The sequence below is a fragment of the Diuraphis noxia genome, unplaced genomic scaffold (genome assembly GCF_037042655.1).
Source record: "Diuraphis noxia isolate RWA-SAM2 unplaced genomic scaffold, SU_Dnox_SAM2 contig0004, whole genome shotgun sequence".
NCBI classification, from domain to species: domain Eukaryota; kingdom Metazoa; phylum Arthropoda; class Insecta; order Hemiptera; family Aphididae; genus Diuraphis; species Diuraphis noxia.
In genome coordinates, this window is record NW_028301714.1 from 14877651 (window position 1) to 14898545 (window position 20895).

Below are 20895 nucleotides of genomic sequence, written 5' to 3' on the forward strand. Positions count from 1 at the left end.
GTACCTACACACATATTTGTAACATAATACCTAATATAATGCATAAGTAATAACGTAGGTAGGTTACTTGTAAAATGATATGTTATACCAATATAAAAATTATAATAATTCAACTAAAAGTGTGCTTAAAAACGTAACAAGGTGAAAGTCATGCTTCAATCTTTCATAGACTCAACTTATACAAACGCAATAAAATAAAAGTATAATATAGTCAACCAATTAAATGTAGGTATAAGTTGAACATATTTTTTCTAATAAAATAATTTATTTTAGTAATGTATCAGACCTGTTTTAATGCCTTTGTTTTGATATGGTTAAAATTACGTAATTATAAGAGTTATATACTAATACTCAAATTAAACGCCCCCAGTCCAGTTTCTATATAGCTTTCACCAAATTCAAGTGTTGCACTGGTTTGATGACGCAACTATATAAAAGTGTCTTGATTTTAGTACGATGCGAAAACTTGTTTAATCTACACAATTTTCCATTAGTCATACCTCGTACACGCGCATTGCTATTATAAAAAAAAAATGAGGGATAAATACTTTACATGTATTTTTTTCGTAAATCTATTCAAAAACAATAACTACACATTAATATAGCCGGTAAACGAACATATATTAAATACATATTATGTATAACGTCCAGAAATAATGCGTTTAAACAACAACATTGTCAGACGTTGTTAATAGGTATTTGTTTAGAATTCTCGTAATAACCACTAGACATTTATGCGTCAATCAAAATTCTGGACGATAGTCGTTTATCGTTCAAGAAAACCCATAAATATAAATTACTCGGTAGTTTTTATTAAATTGAATTCGTTTAATTATATTTTACCATATAGGTGGACATAAAAATCATTGGGCGCCGTAACACAGGTAGTTTTAAATTACGTTATTATTATGTGTATACAGCCGCTGGGCAAATACAAATATGTAAAGGTCACTTTCGTTATTTTTGGTTACGCCCGTGCTACCTATATGCCTGTAAACGGCGTAAAACACATTTGTCAGGAAATCGAATATATACCCAGTGGCCAGTTTACACAGTGGTCAACTATAATGTGTACATTATACAGGATGTTTGTTACCGACGATAACGTATCTTTTGTTCTTCTAATAATTAACGTTTGTGAAACATACCTATATAGTTTTTGATTGTTGTTATCATTAGGTGTAATAGGTACACCTGTACTGCAATATTAGAGATTCAAGTGGGTGCAACTGTTACATCACAAGCACTCATCTACTGCTGTTTTTTTATTTAACATCTGATCAGTAATGGCCGACAATTTACATAATAATATTATGCCTATATATCATATTATTATGGAGATGTGATTCTTGTAAATATTTTAAAAAGAATATTATTATAGATATCATCGATTTCCACAGACACAGAGTGTTCAAACAACCGGACGAGTGTTAAAGTTTATAGGCAGGAGGCGGGTAAAGCCTGTACGAGTATAAATATATAGACGAAACAGGTGCACTATTATACGCATAACTACACTCGTCAAAGAATCGTTTGGAACATATTATAGGTTGTGGAGGTACACGAGTCCGTATTTCGTCACGTATCCTCTATTGTGCGACCATAATATATTATTCTATCGTTATTATTATTTTAAAGCACGCAGAGTGCAGTTTAAAAACGTTCTCACACGGTCCCATTGAAAATCATCACGTGCGTGTATCGTGCATTATATCATTATTATAATGCTGTAGCGAATAGGAGTTCAAAAACCTTTTGTCGCCGGCACCACTATACAACAGAGGTCGCGACAAGTCGTACGCGGGGGCTTCGCCGACTAGTTTTTCGTCTTCCATCCGAGGCGAGTATACCTATACCTAACTATAATACGTGCTCGAAGACCCGGTCCATTCGTAATCTGCTCGCCTTTTACCAACCATGGTTCTGCACGCTCCGACCGCTACCGCCGCTGCGCTTGTTCTATTCGTGGGTAAGTACCTATATGGTTGTATATAAAGACTTATAACTGGTAAAATTTAAAGATACTAACTGATGGATATGGTGTGGTAGTATACCGTATACCATATATTGGATATAATATTATACCGTACGCACAGGGGTATCGTCAAAATTGAATGGTTAAATATAAATATAATACTTATATCCTAGTTTCGAAACTAATGGTTTATACCGAAATCACAAAAAAATAATTATTATTATTCTGAATGGTTTTACACGATCCAGTCTAACAACGTAAAATTCTGATACCGCCTGTGTGTATGTGTGAACTTACTATAATCTGCGTCTATATATACATCGTTACGTTAATAATAATATCACATATGACAACAATAATATCACAACTGCACATACCTAAACAGTAAATAATATTATACATTAAATTATATACATGCGATAATCATAATCTTTTTTTTATATGTTTTACATCATTATTCGTCAATATAATTGCATATAGGCACTAGGCGTGTAGGTTTTTTTTTTTATTATTATCTTAGCACCTACCTATCATGATATCGTAAATTCATATTAATTTCCTGTACTCGGCATTTAACATCCCTGTATAAATAGGCATTGTTATAGACTATAGTTGCCAAGTTAATACCTTATGTCCAGTAGAAGGTTTAAATCCACTTCATCAGATCGCACAAATATCGTTATTATTTTTCTTTAATTTTAGTCTGCTAAATCTGTTATTACTTTCCCAGTGACTAATTTATTCATTAAAATAACAACAACAACAATATTACAACACAATAAAAGCAGTAAATGTCTTCATGAAAAAAATGTTCGCCATGTAGAGTGATACGTCATATAATTATTATGATATTATGTATGTAACTTGCGCGTAAATTTACGCCTGACCCGAGATGATGACGTTAATTATATACTTTTAATCGATTCCTGACGATTATTTAATCGATACATACCAGAAAGGAAATTGTTTTTGTCCTCATCACCACTACTATTTCCCCCCGTTCCCCCAATCTGCATATCATACATGCCTATACAATAATAAAATATAATGTGTTTTTGCGTGTGTGTAGGCCTAGCCCTTGGACAGCAACAGAACAACCGCGAATTTCAGTGTCCCCAGAAACCAGGGTTCTACCCGGACCAGATACAATGCGATCTGTACTACCACTGCTCCGTTGACGGCGAACTAACTGAAAAACTCTGCCCCGATGGACTGCTGTTCGATGATAGCAACCCGAGTCATGAGAAATGCGATACGTCAGTAAACGTGGACTGCGGCCAAAGGACCGTTCAGCGTAAGTGTTTACCGTATTAGCAGTTAATATACAATATAATATACAATCATATTTACAAATATATGATACTACAGTATCCTATTATTATTATTATTGAGAATTATAACTTATAACCGTGCTTAACTTTATTCGGCATGTGTTTGTTTGTTGTCGACGGTTCGATTATACTACAATTCGATCGATATTGCTTAACAACATAATGATATTCAGTTTAATATCGATAGTTCACTTGAGCGTAAAAACGTGTGAGTGCGGTAAACTATATTGAGCTGCCCTACTCATAAATATATTAAAGTGAAAATAAGTGCTGGTATTACCAAACATACAAATACCTATAATTCGACATTTTAAGATTGTTTGTTTTGATATCTCCTCAATAAATTCCTCATTTTAATGTGGCATTTAAATAAAATAAAATAACATTTATTACAATAATTTCTGTGACATAATATTTTTATTTGTTAAGTGTAAACAACTAAGTGCATTTGAGCTTATAATAATTACTAATTAGACACAGCAATGAGTGTCCGGAAATAACATAAATAATATAAATAAAAATATTATTATTATGAAATATAATATTTTTAAACAATACTCCAATATTAAATTTTTTAAAACAGCCTAATAAAAATATATCAAATACTTGTTAAAAAGTATAATGTATTGTTAGTATTTTGGTTTTTATCCCATATAATAAATTTTATTCTAAATTAAAAATGTAATTTTAATGAAAATATATTATCAGAATGAATGGTAAGCACATTTTTAATTAAACAGTAATTGATCTATTAGAAATTGTTATACTTTAAAAAGGCATTCCTTCAAAATGTAAATTGTTTGAGTTATGACTTAGGCCACTTAGGGTCTTCAAGTACTAGTAGTGCAGTAGACACCTATATTTTACTCCTATATACATACAAAACCTTCATGCGTTGTGGAGGAGAAAAGCAAACAGATATTTATCACGTTTCCCTGACTAAATATCTGTACACCTACCACAACCAAACACCCTTAAGTAGGTTAATATTGTTTATATATAAATTATTTTTTTTATAAGGGTCTCAACTTTTAAGAATATTTATCAATAAAGACTAAATATAATATAAAATGGAATTTAATGATATAAATTTTAGTTTATTATAATATAATACAAAATTAAAGAGAAAAAATTATATAATTTAGTTATTTTTATGAATTTTATTATTTTATTAATATTTTCTTAGTCAGGTCCTGGGACAGGTGTTATTTTTCTAGTAAATATTTTATTGTAAATGGTCATACTATGTTTTTTGGTTTTGTCGTCACATAACTGATGGAGACTCATATATTCAATTTTCAACGTGATCACTATCACTCGCACCACCCGTCATCATGTGCCTTTAACACGATATTCTGATGATGGCTTTAAAAATGTATTCTGCATTATATTTCGTCACACATCATGAAATATGAAATATTATTATTATTATTATTATTATTATTACTAATAATAATTATATCGTTGTTAATCCCTATACACAGAGGAACCGAAACCTTCTAAAGGATGTCCCCGGGCCAACGGCTACTACAGGCATTGGGACGAGGGTGTCTGTGAAAAGTTCGTCAATTGCGTGGACGGCGTGGCCAATGAGATGCCGTGTCCTCCCGGTCTAATATACGATGATTCCATAAGTTCATGCACCTGGTCGGCAGACAGCAAGAGGCAATGCATTACGACTAAAAAAGGTATACAATTATATTATATACAGGAAGGTACAATATATTAAACATCGCATTCAATTGTATTCCATGTTGATATCATGTGGGTTTTCATAACAATAACTGAGAATTAAATGCTCAATCAAATTTGTATGGTAACATGCCTTAAAAATAATCCAAAATATGATATGATTTAAAAATTATGTTTAATACATATAAATTCTAATTCTAAATTGCCTGTCTTGAAATATACTTTAAAATCAAAGTTTAGTATAAACATGGTATTTTTGAAATATAGGTTTAATACAAAATATTTCATTTGCATACATAGCGACTATAGTATAATTTTTCTTCAATCTAAAAACCAAAAAGGCATTTCCTGATTCGCGATAAAATAAAAATCACCCTATACAATTTACGGGGAACAGTCTTTATGTTGACTGCGACGTGATTTTAGACAGACAAGCAGTTAGGTTATATAAATTATAATATATATAAATAGTGTAAATATTTGCGACGCACGTATTTACACTACGCGAATGTTATATACTTACAAGTTACTATATACTCGTAGATCTTGAAACGCTACGCTGCCAAACATAATATATGTATATTATAGAAGCTTCGAAATTTTATTTTTCGTTATAAGCATACCACGCTAATAATAGACGAAATTGGTTAAGTATTTCTTAAACATCTATACACACATATATATATATATATACACAATATATTATGCTTGTATTATACATGTTTATAGTTTGTGGATTTGGATTCCGTAGTAGTGTTACAATTCATGGGTTTTGGTCGTGTCCGAAATCATAATTATGTATAGAAAACCTACATTACAAAGTACTTATAGATTTGATTTTATTAAGACGTATAATAAAAGAATAAAACATTTAATATTATAATATACAATAATAAGCAGCGTGCAATGTAATTTATCAAAAATTAGTTAACAATTTAAATATTTACAATTATACGAATATATTAAACATTTTTAAATTTGATACTATCATAGTATCATTATATACTATTTTTTGGTATTTACAATATTATATGTCACTTGTAATTAAAAGCATTATAAATATTATATTTATTTAAATTTAATACGTACCTATTATTTATTATATACATATTTACCTCCCCTATTTTATGTGTTGATATTATATAATTGTGTATATAATATTTGAAGCCAACTGTTATATGTTTAAATTGCCCAAAACAATGGCTGAGGGGAACTGGTCAACATCCATACAAAGCCATCAGTATTACTAGTAGAAGTATAAACAGCATAAATCATCGGTACCTATATATAGCGATATGCGTAACTTTGAAGGCAGAGGCCCAGCCTACCTCTCCCCTCATGATTGATTAAAGTCCACTCTGGTTATTTTTAGTAGAAATCATTTAACTACTTTTCAATAATTTCAACTAGTATTGCAGTTAAAGTCTTATTGGGTATAGGATTAACAATTGTGCATATCTCGTATTTTTTTATGCGTAGGTAATATCATATAATATCGCCAAGAATCCAAAGTGCCATTATCAGTGAGAATCGCAGTTAAAATTATGTAGCTGTAAATTGATAAACTAATGATTTAATATTGAAACGAATTAAACATTCTGAAAACGATGCATCGCAGACTGTGGTGATACATACTGTTATTAAGGCTTGTATTGTATAGGTTTACGGTTTCGTGCGGATCATACTGATCGTATATGATACCTTACAAGTAGAATAATAATTGGATATAACTAATAAAAATATTAAGTTTTATAACACATTACGAACTGCATACAGGCCCTTATATATTACAGCACACTCACGTGGTCACCTGGTCACGTATACATAATAAAGTCTGTTTAATTATGTGATGAATGTCATTTATTATACAAAGAGAACTAGGGAATGGATGTAGCTAAAAAAATATAGTTATCATATAAGAAGATACTTACTACGGTATATTTTTTATTATTTTTTATTCGATATTTTATTTTATACCTTTCTAACCGAAATCAGACCAATTTTATTTCACGCGATTCTATACATTTACAAAAGGTTATTCATAAGTATTTTGTTTATTTAGGAATATACATTATACACTATGGAATTTTTTGGTTTATCTCAAATAGACGTTACTAAGTTATCATCTGAGTAACTGTGTTGAAATAATTATGTAGTGTCAAATTGAATAATATTTTTTTTTGTTTCTACAAAATTAGAATATATAAGTGTTATAATCATAACGCTAGTGGCCCGTGTTGTGGAAGCGAAAATTTATTTTTGTAAATTTCAAGATCAATAAAAAAAGTCTTATAATGGCTGATTTATTAAAATAATAATGTGGTATTTTTTTTTTGGAAGTACGAGAGATGATTTTAAAATAGTTAGACCAGAAATACATTATACGGGAAATTTTTAATTCGCAATTATCTCATATACATATATTCACTTAGCTGATAAAAAAAATATTTGAAGATATAATCGGTGGCAATCATAGGTTAAAAACATCAAAGAACTATATATAGTGGTTTCCTAATTGCTACATATAATACTGAAAAATATTTATGTATATCATACGTTTCTTACGCGACATTACAGGACTGTTATGATAAGTTATTGTTTTTCCTATAAACAAAACAAAATATTTTCATATTATGTTATATATTTTATGAATAGTCCAAACATATATTTTTGTGTATTTACAATCCTATTTCTTGTTTTTTATATTACGATTAATTATACGTATCTTAGAAATAACATAAATATTATAATGTAATTTAATAATATAATATAATATCGTCGCATGAACCAGAAAAATCAATTTTTACGTTTACTCATTTTTTTTTTATTTATTGCGTTTATAAAATACATAAATACATAATATATAAATACAATTATCTACTTCTTTTAGCCGAAGCTTGTGATGAAGTAGAGAGTTAACTTTTAACAAACTGAAGTTGGATTAAGAGAAAGATAATTTTTAAGTTCAAAACAAAAATAAAATAGTAAAGAATGATTACAGTTTAAAATAAAATAATAAGATACGAATATGGAAATTCTTTATAATGTATGATTGTATTTTGTTTTTTTTCAGAGGCTCTTACCGACGGTTTCTCTTGCCCAGACGGTGACGTGGTCGGTCCTAATGGCAGAATCTTACCACATCCTACATTCGCGCACCCCGACGACTGTCAGAAGTTCTACATATGCCGGAACGGTGTCATCCCGCAGTACGGAAGCTGCTCCGCCGGTACAGTGTACAACGACGTGTCGTTCAAATGCGACGAACCGGAAAACGTACCCGGATGGTGAGTAATGATGATGTTGATGATGATGTTGACGTAGAAAAGCTGGTATATAGGAAAGTTATCACACGACAAATCACTTTACCGCGATTTTTTTTAGATTCAACCAATAATCTTATTCATATAATCAGTCAATAATGAATCGTTCTCGACCCTGCATTATTGCAGATCACATTATTATTCCACATCATATTCCAACCCATATATTCTTGCTCGATTTTTATTATTTTAAAATCTTGTAACCAAGATACTAAATTAGTATGATAATATTGAATTTGAATACTGTAATGTCTCTTGGTACCCCATTTGTTGGGCGAACTGCTATAAGCTGTGATATATATAAAAATATTTACACCTTGCCCATCCACTATCCCTTATCCCAAACTTAAAAAGTTATAATTTACACAACTTTATTTGAGTACTTCAACATTTAAGATACCATCATTAATATTATTAACTCTATAAATAGAAAATTTAAGATTTTTAAGAAACCCAAAACTGCAAAGTATACTTGAAATTCTTTACCTTTATAGTTGATATCTAATGATGTAAACCAATTCAAATTTTAATACTCGTGATGACTATAATACAATATAATTATTTATATTTTAAATCATCTTAATAAAAAAAAAGGAGACACACCTGCGATGAGAACGTGTATACGTGACTGTCGCCGATCAGGTGCGTTATTATCTGTATTTATCTCATATACATAATAATAATTATAAAATCATAGTAAACCAAATAATAAAAAAAACCTGAACTATTCTCTGCTAGAAAGACTTAACGTAAAAAAATCACACTTAAACACAAAATTAGGTATTAGATATGGAAGAGAAATTTATATTTAACCATTGTTGATATTTAAATATCACAAAACTCGAGATCATAATATAATATAATAATGTATTTTAGCCAATCGCAAATTATTGCAGTTTGTATTTAAATATTTATAAATCAGTTCACAGCTTTCATCATACAATAATTATTTTAAGCAATATCAATACTAATTTTTACATTTTAATTAGGTACTTTAGCCTAAAGTAATCTCGTCTTATTGATGATGAGCATAAAAATAATTACAAACAGACAATTTCCATATTGCTTCAGTAAATCTTTTTTTATTAAAATTGGTTAAATAAATCATGAAAAATGACTTCAAACATTATTGTAAAATAAGTATGATGGACAACACGGTGCTTTTATTCGAATCGTTACAAAAAAATTTCGACCAGAGAAAATATATCTCACCTTTCTCGCCTCCTACTTCATCAGACATCAAAAAACGTCTTCCCTACCGATTACTTTACTGCACCTCCTGTCATATCACTTATGATTAATTTCACCGTAAGCGATATGAATAGCTTTCACGATTAAAGCTTTTATAACCATTCATTACTCTTTTATTATTATGATGTCAGAGTGTTTTACGCCTAATGTATTATTTATTAACGAGATGTAAAAATATAAATCAATAAATACTATACATAAAAAAATCTTGAAAAATTGAAGTTAAATTATGTGTAATTTATTAGTTCCTATATAACAGTATGATAATATGTGTCTATGATAATTTAAAATAAAATAAGTATGTAAACTCAACTTAAGCAACATTATTAAAGTTTATTCGTCGAAATCCCAGTAAAAATGTTATCAATCGATTCGTTATTATCTTATTTGTTACGAAATACAAATATTTTGTAAGCGAAAAGTTCCAACGAATCTATGTAAAGTCATTGTGTGATAAAATGATCATATATATAAAAGAGAGATATTTTACATTAGATATAAATTTAATAACAAAGTAATTTACATTTTTTTTGTATACATTTTAATTATATAACTTATTTTTTATTACTTTTCAGCGAAAATTACTACGAAAACGAAGACGAAAAGAAGGGCGGAAAAAATTAAAATCTCATTTGTATAATTTATAATATAGTGTAATTATTTTATATTTAAATGTAAAATAAATATTTTTGTTGTTTTAAAAAGCAATAACAATGTACATTACTCTAAATAATAATTGTGGTTAATTGCATCCTAAGACGTGGCCAACAATGTATAACACATTAAGTTAGTTTAAAATAAATCCTTGAATATTAATATAATAAGTGAAAGCTTATAATTTATCTTTTTATTTTATTCAATGCATTTCACACGCCCAATGTGCGTTTCTCGTCAACTGATTACTTTTAATAGTATAGTGTACTCTATATTATGTACCCGGCCACTTGTTAAGACTGTAAATTAAGTTACTTATTTTATAACCTCGTCCCAGTTTCTTAATTATAATTATTATGAATGCTGAAACTGAAATAATAAGTTTTTAGTTAAGTAATTTTTTTTTTATTAAATAAAATCGTTTAATATCTAAAGATGTATTAAACGTACTACTAGGTAGCTTTTTTTGTGATACACAATATATACACATTTAATATACTAAGTTAATTATACTAGTTACTGTGATTCATAATTTTGGTTATGATTTATTTATCAATGTTTTTTTTGTGACACAAGTGAATTTACAGTGATACTAATAATATAGTAATATATAGGTACCATTTCTCTTTCAACACTATAACACTATAAACTCAATTATTCTAAAATTGAGGAAAAAATAGTTAGATATTCAAGTGTACTTATTATTCTGTGTTTATGGGTCTAAAAATAATTTGAATAAATATGTTTTTAATTAAAATATATTATATTCTAAAATTTGCGATTAGGATATGTCCACGCACATACAAACTAAATATACGTATTACTATTACGTACCTATAAGGCATAAATAAATAATGTGATGTTATTATATATATTTATATTATTTTGAGAAACACATAATATTTTTTTAATTTAATTTTTAATTTACGCTATCCCTACTATAATTAAATTGATATAATACCCAAACGTGAAAATAACATCATAAAATCGTATTTGCGTATTTATGTAAAACTTGTTCCTGCTATATAGCCTTTTAAAATTTATTGAACTTGCTTTCCGGGCAATTCGCGCTGTCTGAAAAGAGAAGCCACCACCCCCCTCACACGGCCATGGCAGAAACCTACGAGTGCTCACTAGAAATTCTGCCAAAAACAACACACGTATACTAAAACCCTACCCAATTTAAGAACCCTACAGTACCCTCTCTACACCCAATGGCCTATGTGGCCACGGGTTAACTAAAAAAACAAAAACAAATATTGAACAAGGAAAATACAATATTTAGTATTATTTTTAGACAATTTAGTAAAATAGAAATATCGTTTAAATTGAATTGAACAAAAACAATAAAATATTTCAACGACATTTATTTTAAAACTTAACTGAGGTATTAGGTACTCAGAAAAATGAATAAATACCTACTGTATATCCTACTTTATTCTTATTAGTCACCTAATTAGAATATTATTTTAAACGCTTATTACTGGCGCACGCAATTAGAGTTTAATTTCAAATTTCATCTAAAACTAATTAGTATATGTTATAAAAATATAAAGCATAGTAATATTATAGTTATTATAACATGCAAACAATTTTAATTTTAATCAGATATTTTCATATTATTTTGTATATTTGAAATTTAATATTCGAGTCACTGAGATGCAATGTTTCCTAAGTTTATTAAAAATCATACAATTTAAAATAATTCAAATACTTAAGTCATTAAAAATTATGTTATATTCATATTAAATAATTTCTAACATGTATTTTATGTAAATTTACCTACAATTTACATATATGGTTATTGATAAATTTGTAGAGAAACGTTATAATAATGGGTTACCCTAGTCACAAATAGTTATTGCGCATTGGAATAACAATTTATCGATATTAGTAGCGAATTCACATGACCAAGGTTTTGCTTAATAATTATGAAATAAAAAAAGCTAAATTTAAAATAAATCAAAATATATTATGATAGGTAGTATATATTGTAAATTTGTAATGCAATAACTAATATTCATAAAGACATAAAGAGTACCTATATTATTTATTATATAAGTACAGTAGTACTATTAAAATAGCAATTTAAGACCTCAATTCATGAAATAAAAATCGTATAATGTTAATTTGTTTTAATTGGAAAAATTACAATTTTAATAGACGATTTATTTATTCGTACTTATAGTGATAATACTTATACTGATAATATTATTATACACGATGATATTTAGATTGTAAAATTGCCTGCCATTTATAAAAATATTAATACCACCATTTTGTTTAGGGCGTTCGGGCACAGTTCCAAAGTGGTATTATGATAATGTTAGCCGGTTTTCTTAATGACCATCGTCCTTGAAAGTCTATGAAATATAGAAAGAAATAATATAATAGGATGGAAGCATTATGAACTATTAATTAATCAGCAGTTTCTAGATTGTCTTTTGTAGAGGATTTCATCAGAGTTGTATCAACAAGAATTATATTTAAAATTATTATTATTATTTCATCCTTTATAATATACAGAATAATACATTTATTTTATTTGAGAGAAACTTAATCTGAAAACAATTAAAATTACATTGCATCAGTTGTGTTCCACATTAGTCTACCGTCCCCGTCAGAAATCGAAATGTAATTTCTCAGAAAAATAATACAATATGCTTGTTATTATACTGAATGATCACAAATAAATAATTCCTTAAAAGTAGATATGACTACCGAACTATATATCGTCTGGAGTCACGGCTGACGAATAATCTGAGAAAATATGTCCACTTTGCGTGTGCCACGTGCAATTCTATATAATTTTTAAAATAATAAGTAAAAAGAAAACTGCAGCAGGTGATTTGTAAATAAAGAGACATTCTTGTGTATTAAATAAATCATGAGAAAATAATAATATTGCTACTTCTGGGAAATTTCATTATACGATTGAAGTATTTGATGTTTTCGCCAAAATCGCTTCGTGAAAATAAATGCGCTTTTTAAAACGATTTTTCACAGTTCTCGATGCCAATATGCAGTTGACACCTAGTAAAAGCCTTCAGCTCTTTCGTCGATTATTATTTTTACTACGAATATTATATATTTATTTAAACGCATGGACGAACGACACTCAACGGTTGATAATGATTACTTAAAAATTACAGAAATATCAATGGTTAAAATAATCTTATTGTGTCGATCTTTGAAAACAATCGACGAGAACCAAAAAAAAAAAAAAAAATTCTATATTGTAATGTTCTTCGCGTGGTCGATCGTAGCGAAATCAAAGTACTCTTATTTTATTTCGATATAGTATTGAAATACAGGCAGAACCACGGCGAGAGGATACCAAATATTATTTTACGAATCGTATCGAAAACTACAAAGCGAAAAATACCGCCACCGTGGTGTAGAAATAGTACCTATACCTAGAGACTAAATTTTATCAATATCGCCGGCATCTATTATGTAGTGGCATAATATCACATAATATTTTTACATGCTATTATAAATACCTATATTAAACATGCATAATAATATATTGTACAGACGGCCAGCACACGCAGCGGAGTGGTTCAAGTTCATTCGGTTCGGTGCAGAGCTGCTCGTGGATACAGATTGGAGATCTGATTGGAGCGCTGTCGGTGAAAGGCGCGTAGTACACACGTACATATAACATTTGTCACGTGCGTTTTTATTATTCTTTTTTCATTATTATTGTATTTTACGTACAACGCGTACAGTGTACCAGAAGCCGCCGATTGTCTGACAGGTCGGATTTGTAAACACGCGCATTATAGGTAAATATCGCACAGACCGCCGCCACGATGAACGTCTTTTGGACGTTTTCCGCAGTGCTCCTGCTCAAAGCAACAGGTACGTTCATACATTTTTACACTAGTAATTTATCGTAATATAATATTATCACCATTTTTGCCAGGGACCATCGGCAAGAATAATATCTAATATACCTAATATTATCATGACGTACAGTTCTGTTGCGATCGGAATGCACAGACCGAATTATTTTTACGTAAAAGTACAACTGGCGCGTGTTGGGTGTTATTGTGTTAAGGGTCAATTATTGAAGTGCGAGCGTATAATAGTGTGATTTGTAGATTTGTTTCATATTTATTTTTTTTCGTTTTAAACGCACCTACCATTATTGTTCGTGTGTCACGTCCAGAGACGATTTTGTACGAGATGTCACAACTAAAGAATAATCACGGAATATTTTGGTGATATATGTCAATACCACTAGGTACAATAGGTACATCTATATTTCGATCACACAATTTTAGCATAGTAAACTCAACGGTGCAGCAGTATTTTCGGTAACTGTTTGAAACGTTGGGTGTAGTCGGAAGTTCACGATTTAATAATTTTTTGCTTAATAATTATCAATGTTATTATACTCATAAATAATAACATACATAAATTGATGATTATAATTCTAAACGCAATACACAATACGGCTAGACATGGTATATAAATATAGTATAGGTAGGTACACGCAATAATTATGAACAGATGACCCTGAAAACTGATCGAACGCATGATCACCGTGTACATATATTAATATTAAAAATATAGGTACTCGTACAAAGGGATTGAGATCGGTCTTTGATGGTGGTAAGAGATGGGTCATGGCTGTGGAGAGATTGGGCGGGGAGGTTGTATAGACGCGTGGATTTCTAGTCTACAAAACGGCGGGCGGTCAACAGAAAAGCGGCCCCGAAGAATATTATTATTATTATCATAAATCGTGTACCTATACCCATATATTATATATTATATTATTATATGAGTTGTGTCAGTTGCATAATATTTTTAGAAATAATACAATAATATATATTTATATATTGTGGCCGAGTTGTGCAACTCGAGTTGGACGTGTATATGACAGATTGGAACAAAACCACTCGCTCGAAGCGTTTCATAAATTATTCTATAATACCGACAGCAACCATTATATATTATATTTATATATGCTTACGCCCGGGGGACAGTGCGCACGCCTCGATATCGGGACCGCGATCACAAAATAATGACTTTTATTATATATATATAATGCATATATAATATAATAACACTGTATATTGCACTCTTGTTCGCGGTTTTCGCTCGGGTGAAAGTTGCACGCAGCTCGAGATGCGGTTTGCAGTATATGGGTGTTCCTCCCCGACGAAACGAGTTTGAATAGCGGTGTGATCGCGGCGGTGGCTCGACGAAAAATACTTTATCTCGTATGTACACCTCTAAATCCGCACAAATCGCTCTATATAATATTATGTACCTATAAATTATATTATGTATAACCACAAATATATAGGTGTAACCTATAGGCGCAACAGCAATCGACTGCGGGTATTAAATAGGTATCGGACTATCTCGAGGGTTAGGTTAGGTTAGGTTATTTTACATCAACTCTATAATATTCAATAAAATAATTTGTACACTTATGGGCTTGGTCGTGCAGCATATTCCACCAGGCGTGCCACCTATACTGAAACTATTACTTGACCTATATAGTACTTGTTTTGCTTTTCGCAGTGATCCAGTGCCAGGAATACAGCGCTGAAAGATCGTCGCAGTGTCCGGAACAACACGGCGAACAGACGTACGCGCACCCCGATTATTGCGATCAGTTCTACCTGTGCACGAACGGCACGCTGACGCTGGAACAGTGCGGAAACGGTCTGCTGTACGACGGCAAAGGCGCCGCCTACCACCACTGCAACTACCACTGGGCCGTCGATTGTGGCAACCGAAAAGCCGAACGTAGGTCACACGTGATAAAGCCAAAAACATTTACCCACTAGAACTGAGAGCACACTGCACGACACTGTACACGTTTTGGACGGTGGCCCGTGAGAGTGCGACAGAAAGTCAAAAACCGAATACGACCCTCCAAATTGGTCTTATCACATATTATATGCATAGGCGCAACTAGAGGCCAAACACTGGGGGTGCTAAAATTATATAGATGAAACGGGTCGCCCCCACACCCCCAAGTACTATTCTTCAATTTTATAATTACTATAACCAATCTTAAATACACTGTAAAAGCATAAGCACACTAATATTTAAGTATCTAAACAGTAATATACCACATAAATACATTAGGTATAATACCTATATATATATTCATATAATGACCTTTTATAAACAGATAAAAATGTCAATGTTACATAACTAATATTTGATCCAACCATATTACATAACTATAATCATCATAAATAATTTGTGTTTCCACCAAAAACGCCAAATAAAAAACTATCTTGCGTATAATAAAGAAAACTTTTTTCATTTGATTTTTCCATTTTTGGTATTTTTGATCTGAGGGTGCTAAATTAACGACTGGGGTGCTGAAGCACCCCCAAGCTCCCCCCTAGTTGCGCTTATTAATTTATATGCACTTATACTCTACATAATCCCGCGGGTGACGATAAGCCTGCGATTAGGTTTAACGGTTTAAGCATCAGAGAAGATCGTAGATCCGCAAAATTTGAAAAGCTGATGCCAAACTTGACGTTCGAATTTTCTCTTAAAACACTTTTTCGGTGCTCCATATATTTATGTAAACTATATAAGGAGTATACGTATCCCCTTAAAATTTGTATGTTCTGTTAGCACCGCTATTTTTGACACAGCTATATCGAGTTTAAAGTGCTAAAATTGTATCAGACGTGCATAACGACTTCATATGATGATTGATAATGTGTAGCTACAGTAGAATGAAAAATTAACAAATAAATTAGCTACAAATTCGGAATCATTTTGACTCGTTAAGTGTTAGCTACTGACACTAATTTCTTTAAAGAAAAATTTCGCACCGCAATGACATGGTTATATCATCTTCCACAGTTGCGCCGATCAGTTCTCCCGGATGCGAATACCAGTTCGGTCTGTTCTCGGACGGTTCCGCTTGCAGCACCAACTACGTCAAGTGCGAACACGGAACGCCATACGCGCTGCCCTGCGAACCTGGACTGGCTTACGATGACAGGATTAAGAAGTGCAACTGGCCCGATGAGCTCGTCGACGTGGGATGCAACCCTGCAGGTGCTCGAAATTGTCGTTTCTCGTCCAAACACGTATAATAATAATAATTGGTAATATCACGGGCGCTGAGACGAATTTACCCACTCCCAATCTCACAGCAAATAGTGGTGGCGATCAAGGTTAACAACTGCACGTCATATAATATTAATTTTTCTATAACGAAATGGACCGGGAAATCACGGTTACCGGTTACCCCTCCCTCACTCCATCACTGGTATTAGGTAACCATAGTCGTAAATTCGTCTCCGGTAGTAAGCGTCTATAGATATTACGACATAAAAACATATAGTACAGTATATATGGCTCGAACGGTGTGTCGACTATCGTTTTGCTTTTTTTTTCCGCGCAGACATAATTGGATTCAGCTGCCCGGACAAGGTAGACCCACACTCAGTGTCGGCCAAATTCGAACCGTACCCGAGGTTCGCCCTCCCGGGAGACCCACACAGGCTCATCACGTGTGTGCATGGTCATCCAAGGTTGATCAGCTGTGGCGAGGACAGCGTTGTTGACGAATCTTCGCTGACGTGCGTCAAGAAAGGGTACGTGACTCGTCATTTCAAAACGATTTTATTATTCGGCATTCGTGCCATCGATACGATAATAATTGACATAAAAATATTTATATTATAACATCAACGATTTTTTTGAATAAGTAGTTATCTAATCAAACAATCTAGCAGGCGTGATTTGATAAATATCATAAAGCGATGTTATTATTAATGACATTTTTGACGAATGAAATACTATTTGTAACTTTCGGTTCTTAAACGTATAACGATCGATCAGTTGCATAACATTTATTACTACGTATAAAATTTGTCACATTTTTATGCGCTTAATGTTTTTTTACTCTTCAATTTTTGTTTTCTTCCATCGCCGTTTGCTCGATTTTAAAATATAGCTTAAAAATATAGTAAAAATAAAAATAACAATAATGTTGTCCCATCGTTTTTGTAGTGTTAAAAAATAATTATTATTAAATGATTTTATTGTTTACTGTTACAGGTCTCATTACAGAAAGAGAAAGTAGATCATATCGTTAATCCATTTATGCCATGATCAAAGTGTACATTTTTACATAAAAACCATACTGTACAAATCATCAAACGACATTGATACCGAGGCATCGTTACATGAAAACATACAAAACATAATTTTTCTGGGCTTGTTATTTATACCAAATTAATAGTTATAAAAAAATAATAAAAATCTTCCAATTAACCGTTTTTATATTATTAATATGTGTAATATTATTACCTTTAATCTTTGATATCTGCATAAATAAATAACTTCATTATTAGTGGATAGGTTTTGACGTATCTAGGTAGAAGTGTAAAACTAAAAACAAATTTTATAATCGCTATACCAACAATATATTACATTACTATAATTTGAAAAATATAAGGAATTTTTCTAGTAATGTGGTGGAAACAACGTACCAAGTTTATGTTCGTTATTAAAATGCTGAACGAGTACTTTAATACGTTATTGGAACTTTTTTCATCAATAGGACCTATAGAAAATTATAATTCATATTATTTAGCTGTGGTTTAAAATTTGAATACGATTTTTACCAGCTATAGGGGTACTTATTTTTAATTTAATTTAGGTATTTGCTACTCATAATTAATTATGTTACTTACTTATAGCTATTAAAATTTTTAAAACTTATAATACCTAAGTATATAAAAAATAAATTACAGCAAAGAACGCTGTTTATTATTTTGATGAATATATCAAATAAAACATAACCTTCTAGTGTATTAGTTTACCATTTTGGTTTTAGTTGGGGTCAACCTCAGTAACCTCTAATCCGTATCAAAGCCACTAATACTAATAATTTATTTATTTATGGAATTTTTTTATTTTGTATTTAATTATCGACGAACGCTTTATTAAACGTCTATCCTAAAAAATATATCTATTTGCAAGTTATTTCCGACCGGTTTCCGGTATATAGAGATTACGTCACAGAATATTAGGTCATTAAAAATATCAATATTATATAATACATGTATTGTATATATATAATTCATGTACTGCCTAGATGTATTATGGATGAAAATACGAGTTCATCGAAACATTCGAAACGATTACAATTTGTACTACGGTTAATGACGTGAATAAGGAGTTGGGGACTCAAATATCTAACAAGTCATCCCTCTCCCAAATCAAAACTGCATGAAGTAGATATATTTTATATTTATGACTCATCCAAAATAATTGCATTGGTTGTATGACGGCGGATGTACCTATATACACTCGTGTCAGACGTTGGCCTATGATGAGTTGAATGGGTTGAGATGATTGATGGCCATATTTTTTTCTTTATCTCTGCTTCAAATTGAGACATATATTTCTAATAACATACATCCGAACAATAAATTATAAATAATGCCATAACTTAACCCTAACACTAATACAAAATATTTTTTTATATTCATTTTTACGAATATAGAAATCTAGAGTCATCTTTTGTTGTCAATGTTCCGGGAGACTTATTAGTTAATAGTTATCAAGTCATAGTCATAAGTTTATCAGAGAAAGCAAATAAAGAGAACCATTATACTTTACGCCTATCATTGGCGTTGACATAGTATCCCACTACGAACTCTCCAAGTTCTTAAAGATAATATTATGAACAAAAATAATTTTAATAATAAATTATAACATTTTATAAAAAAAATTTACGATTTTCTATTATACCTATATTGATTTCTTCTTCAATTTTTCACCTTCAATTTATTTAAAAACAGTATCAATAGATGAAATTAATCATACGAATATAAAAGCTTCGACTTTTAACAAATCTTTTAGGTAGATATCTTTATAGTCTAGTAAGGAAAAAAAATTGTTGATGCTAATAAACCGTGTAAAATAATTAAATGATGTGCCTTATTTGAATCATTTGAATACATTTTTCAAAATTAACAATAATCAGATGCATAATATAAGCTGAAATAAACAATGTTATCAATGAAAATTCGGGAACTTATTACTACGATGGTCGGAATAGAATATATAAAAACTGTTACAATAATACACCAAAAGTAAGCTATTGTTTTTTTAAGGTATCGACACTATAATATAATTGTATTACAATTATTCAAACCTCGAAGTATTCGCATCGAATGGATTAAAATCAAACCAATCGAATCTATCGTTATATACGAATTAAAAGTTCCTACTTAACACCATAGGGTCACCAATAAACTTTTATGTACTAAGTAAAGTATTTATTATTTATGTATTAGCGATGAAAAACATACAATTTTCCTATACAGAAATAATAAAATAATGATATTATTAGGTATACAATTTATTATTATTATGCTGCATGTTATAATAGATATATATATATATATGTTATATAGATAATAATTAATGGTCGATCACCATTCAACGAATACTTAAAATGTTTAATTTAGCTAATTTTTTGTAAAAAGTTGGTGACCCAGATCTACAAAATAGATTTAAAATATCATGATAATATCAATTATATTATATTATAATAAATAATCAATTCTTATACCTGTGAGGCTATGTATCAGGTTATTTTTTATGTACACTGAGAAGATCCTTTTTACTGTAAAACATTAATGCTTTGTATTTT

At 30.4% G+C, this 20895-nt stretch overlaps 2 protein-coding genes across 2 annotated transcripts; both read left to right on the top strand.

Moving 5' to 3' along the window:
- The first annotated feature begins 1570 nt into the window (after nt 1-1570).
- LOC107162545 (protein obstructor-E-like) lies at nt 1571-10396 on the top strand. Its single transcript, XM_089228002.1, has 5 exons — nt 1571-1969; nt 3045-3269; nt 4791-4994; nt 8072-8285; nt 10148-10396. The coding sequence occupies exons 1-5, from the start codon at nt 1918-1920 to the stop codon at nt 10194-10196; spliced, it is 744 nt and encodes a 247-aa protein (XP_089084128.1). The 5' UTR covers nt 1571-1917; the 3' UTR covers nt 10197-10396.
- A 3444-nt stretch (nt 10397-13840) lies between these two features.
- On the top strand, nt 13841-18503 carry Peritrophin-A (Peritrophin A). Its single transcript, XM_015509499.2, has 5 exons — nt 13841-14090; nt 15768-15995; nt 17082-17279; nt 17629-17821; nt 18288-18503. Exons 1-5 carry the CDS (start codon nt 14042-14044, stop codon nt 18310-18312), a joined length of 693 nt encoding a protein of 230 aa, XP_015364985.2. The 5' UTR covers nt 13841-14041; the 3' UTR covers nt 18313-18503.
- Nucleotides 18504-20895: the final 2392 nt, after the last annotated feature.

What these genes read in the sequence shown, in the direction of transcription:
- LOC107162545 (XM_089228002.1), top strand. Translation starts at nt 1,918, where the DNA reads ATGGTTCTGCACGCTCCGACCGCTACCGCCGCTGCGCTTGTTCTATTC. An exon ending in TGCGCTTGTTCTATTCGTGG is followed by an intron (nt 1,970 to 3,044) that starts GTAAGTACCTAT and finishes GCGTGTGTGTAG; the next exon opens with GCCTAGCCCTTGGACAGCAA. An exon ending in ATGCATTACGACTAAAAAAG is followed by an intron (nt 4,995 to 8,071) that starts GTATACAATTAT and finishes GTTTTTTTTCAG; the next exon opens with AGGCTCTTACCGACGGTTTC.
- Peritrophin-A (XM_015509499.2), top strand. Translation starts at nt 14,042, where the DNA reads ATGAACGTCTTTTGGACGTTTTCCGCAGTGCTCCTGCTCAAAGCAACA. An exon ending in GCTCCTGCTCAAAGCAACAG is followed by an intron (nt 14,091 to 15,767) that starts GTACGTTCATAC and finishes TGCTTTTCGCAG; the next exon opens with TGATCCAGTGCCAGGAATAC. An exon ending in TGGCAACCGAAAAGCCGAAC is followed by an intron (nt 15,996 to 17,081) that starts GTAGGTCACACG and finishes CATCTTCCACAG; the next exon opens with TTGCGCCGATCAGTTCTCCC.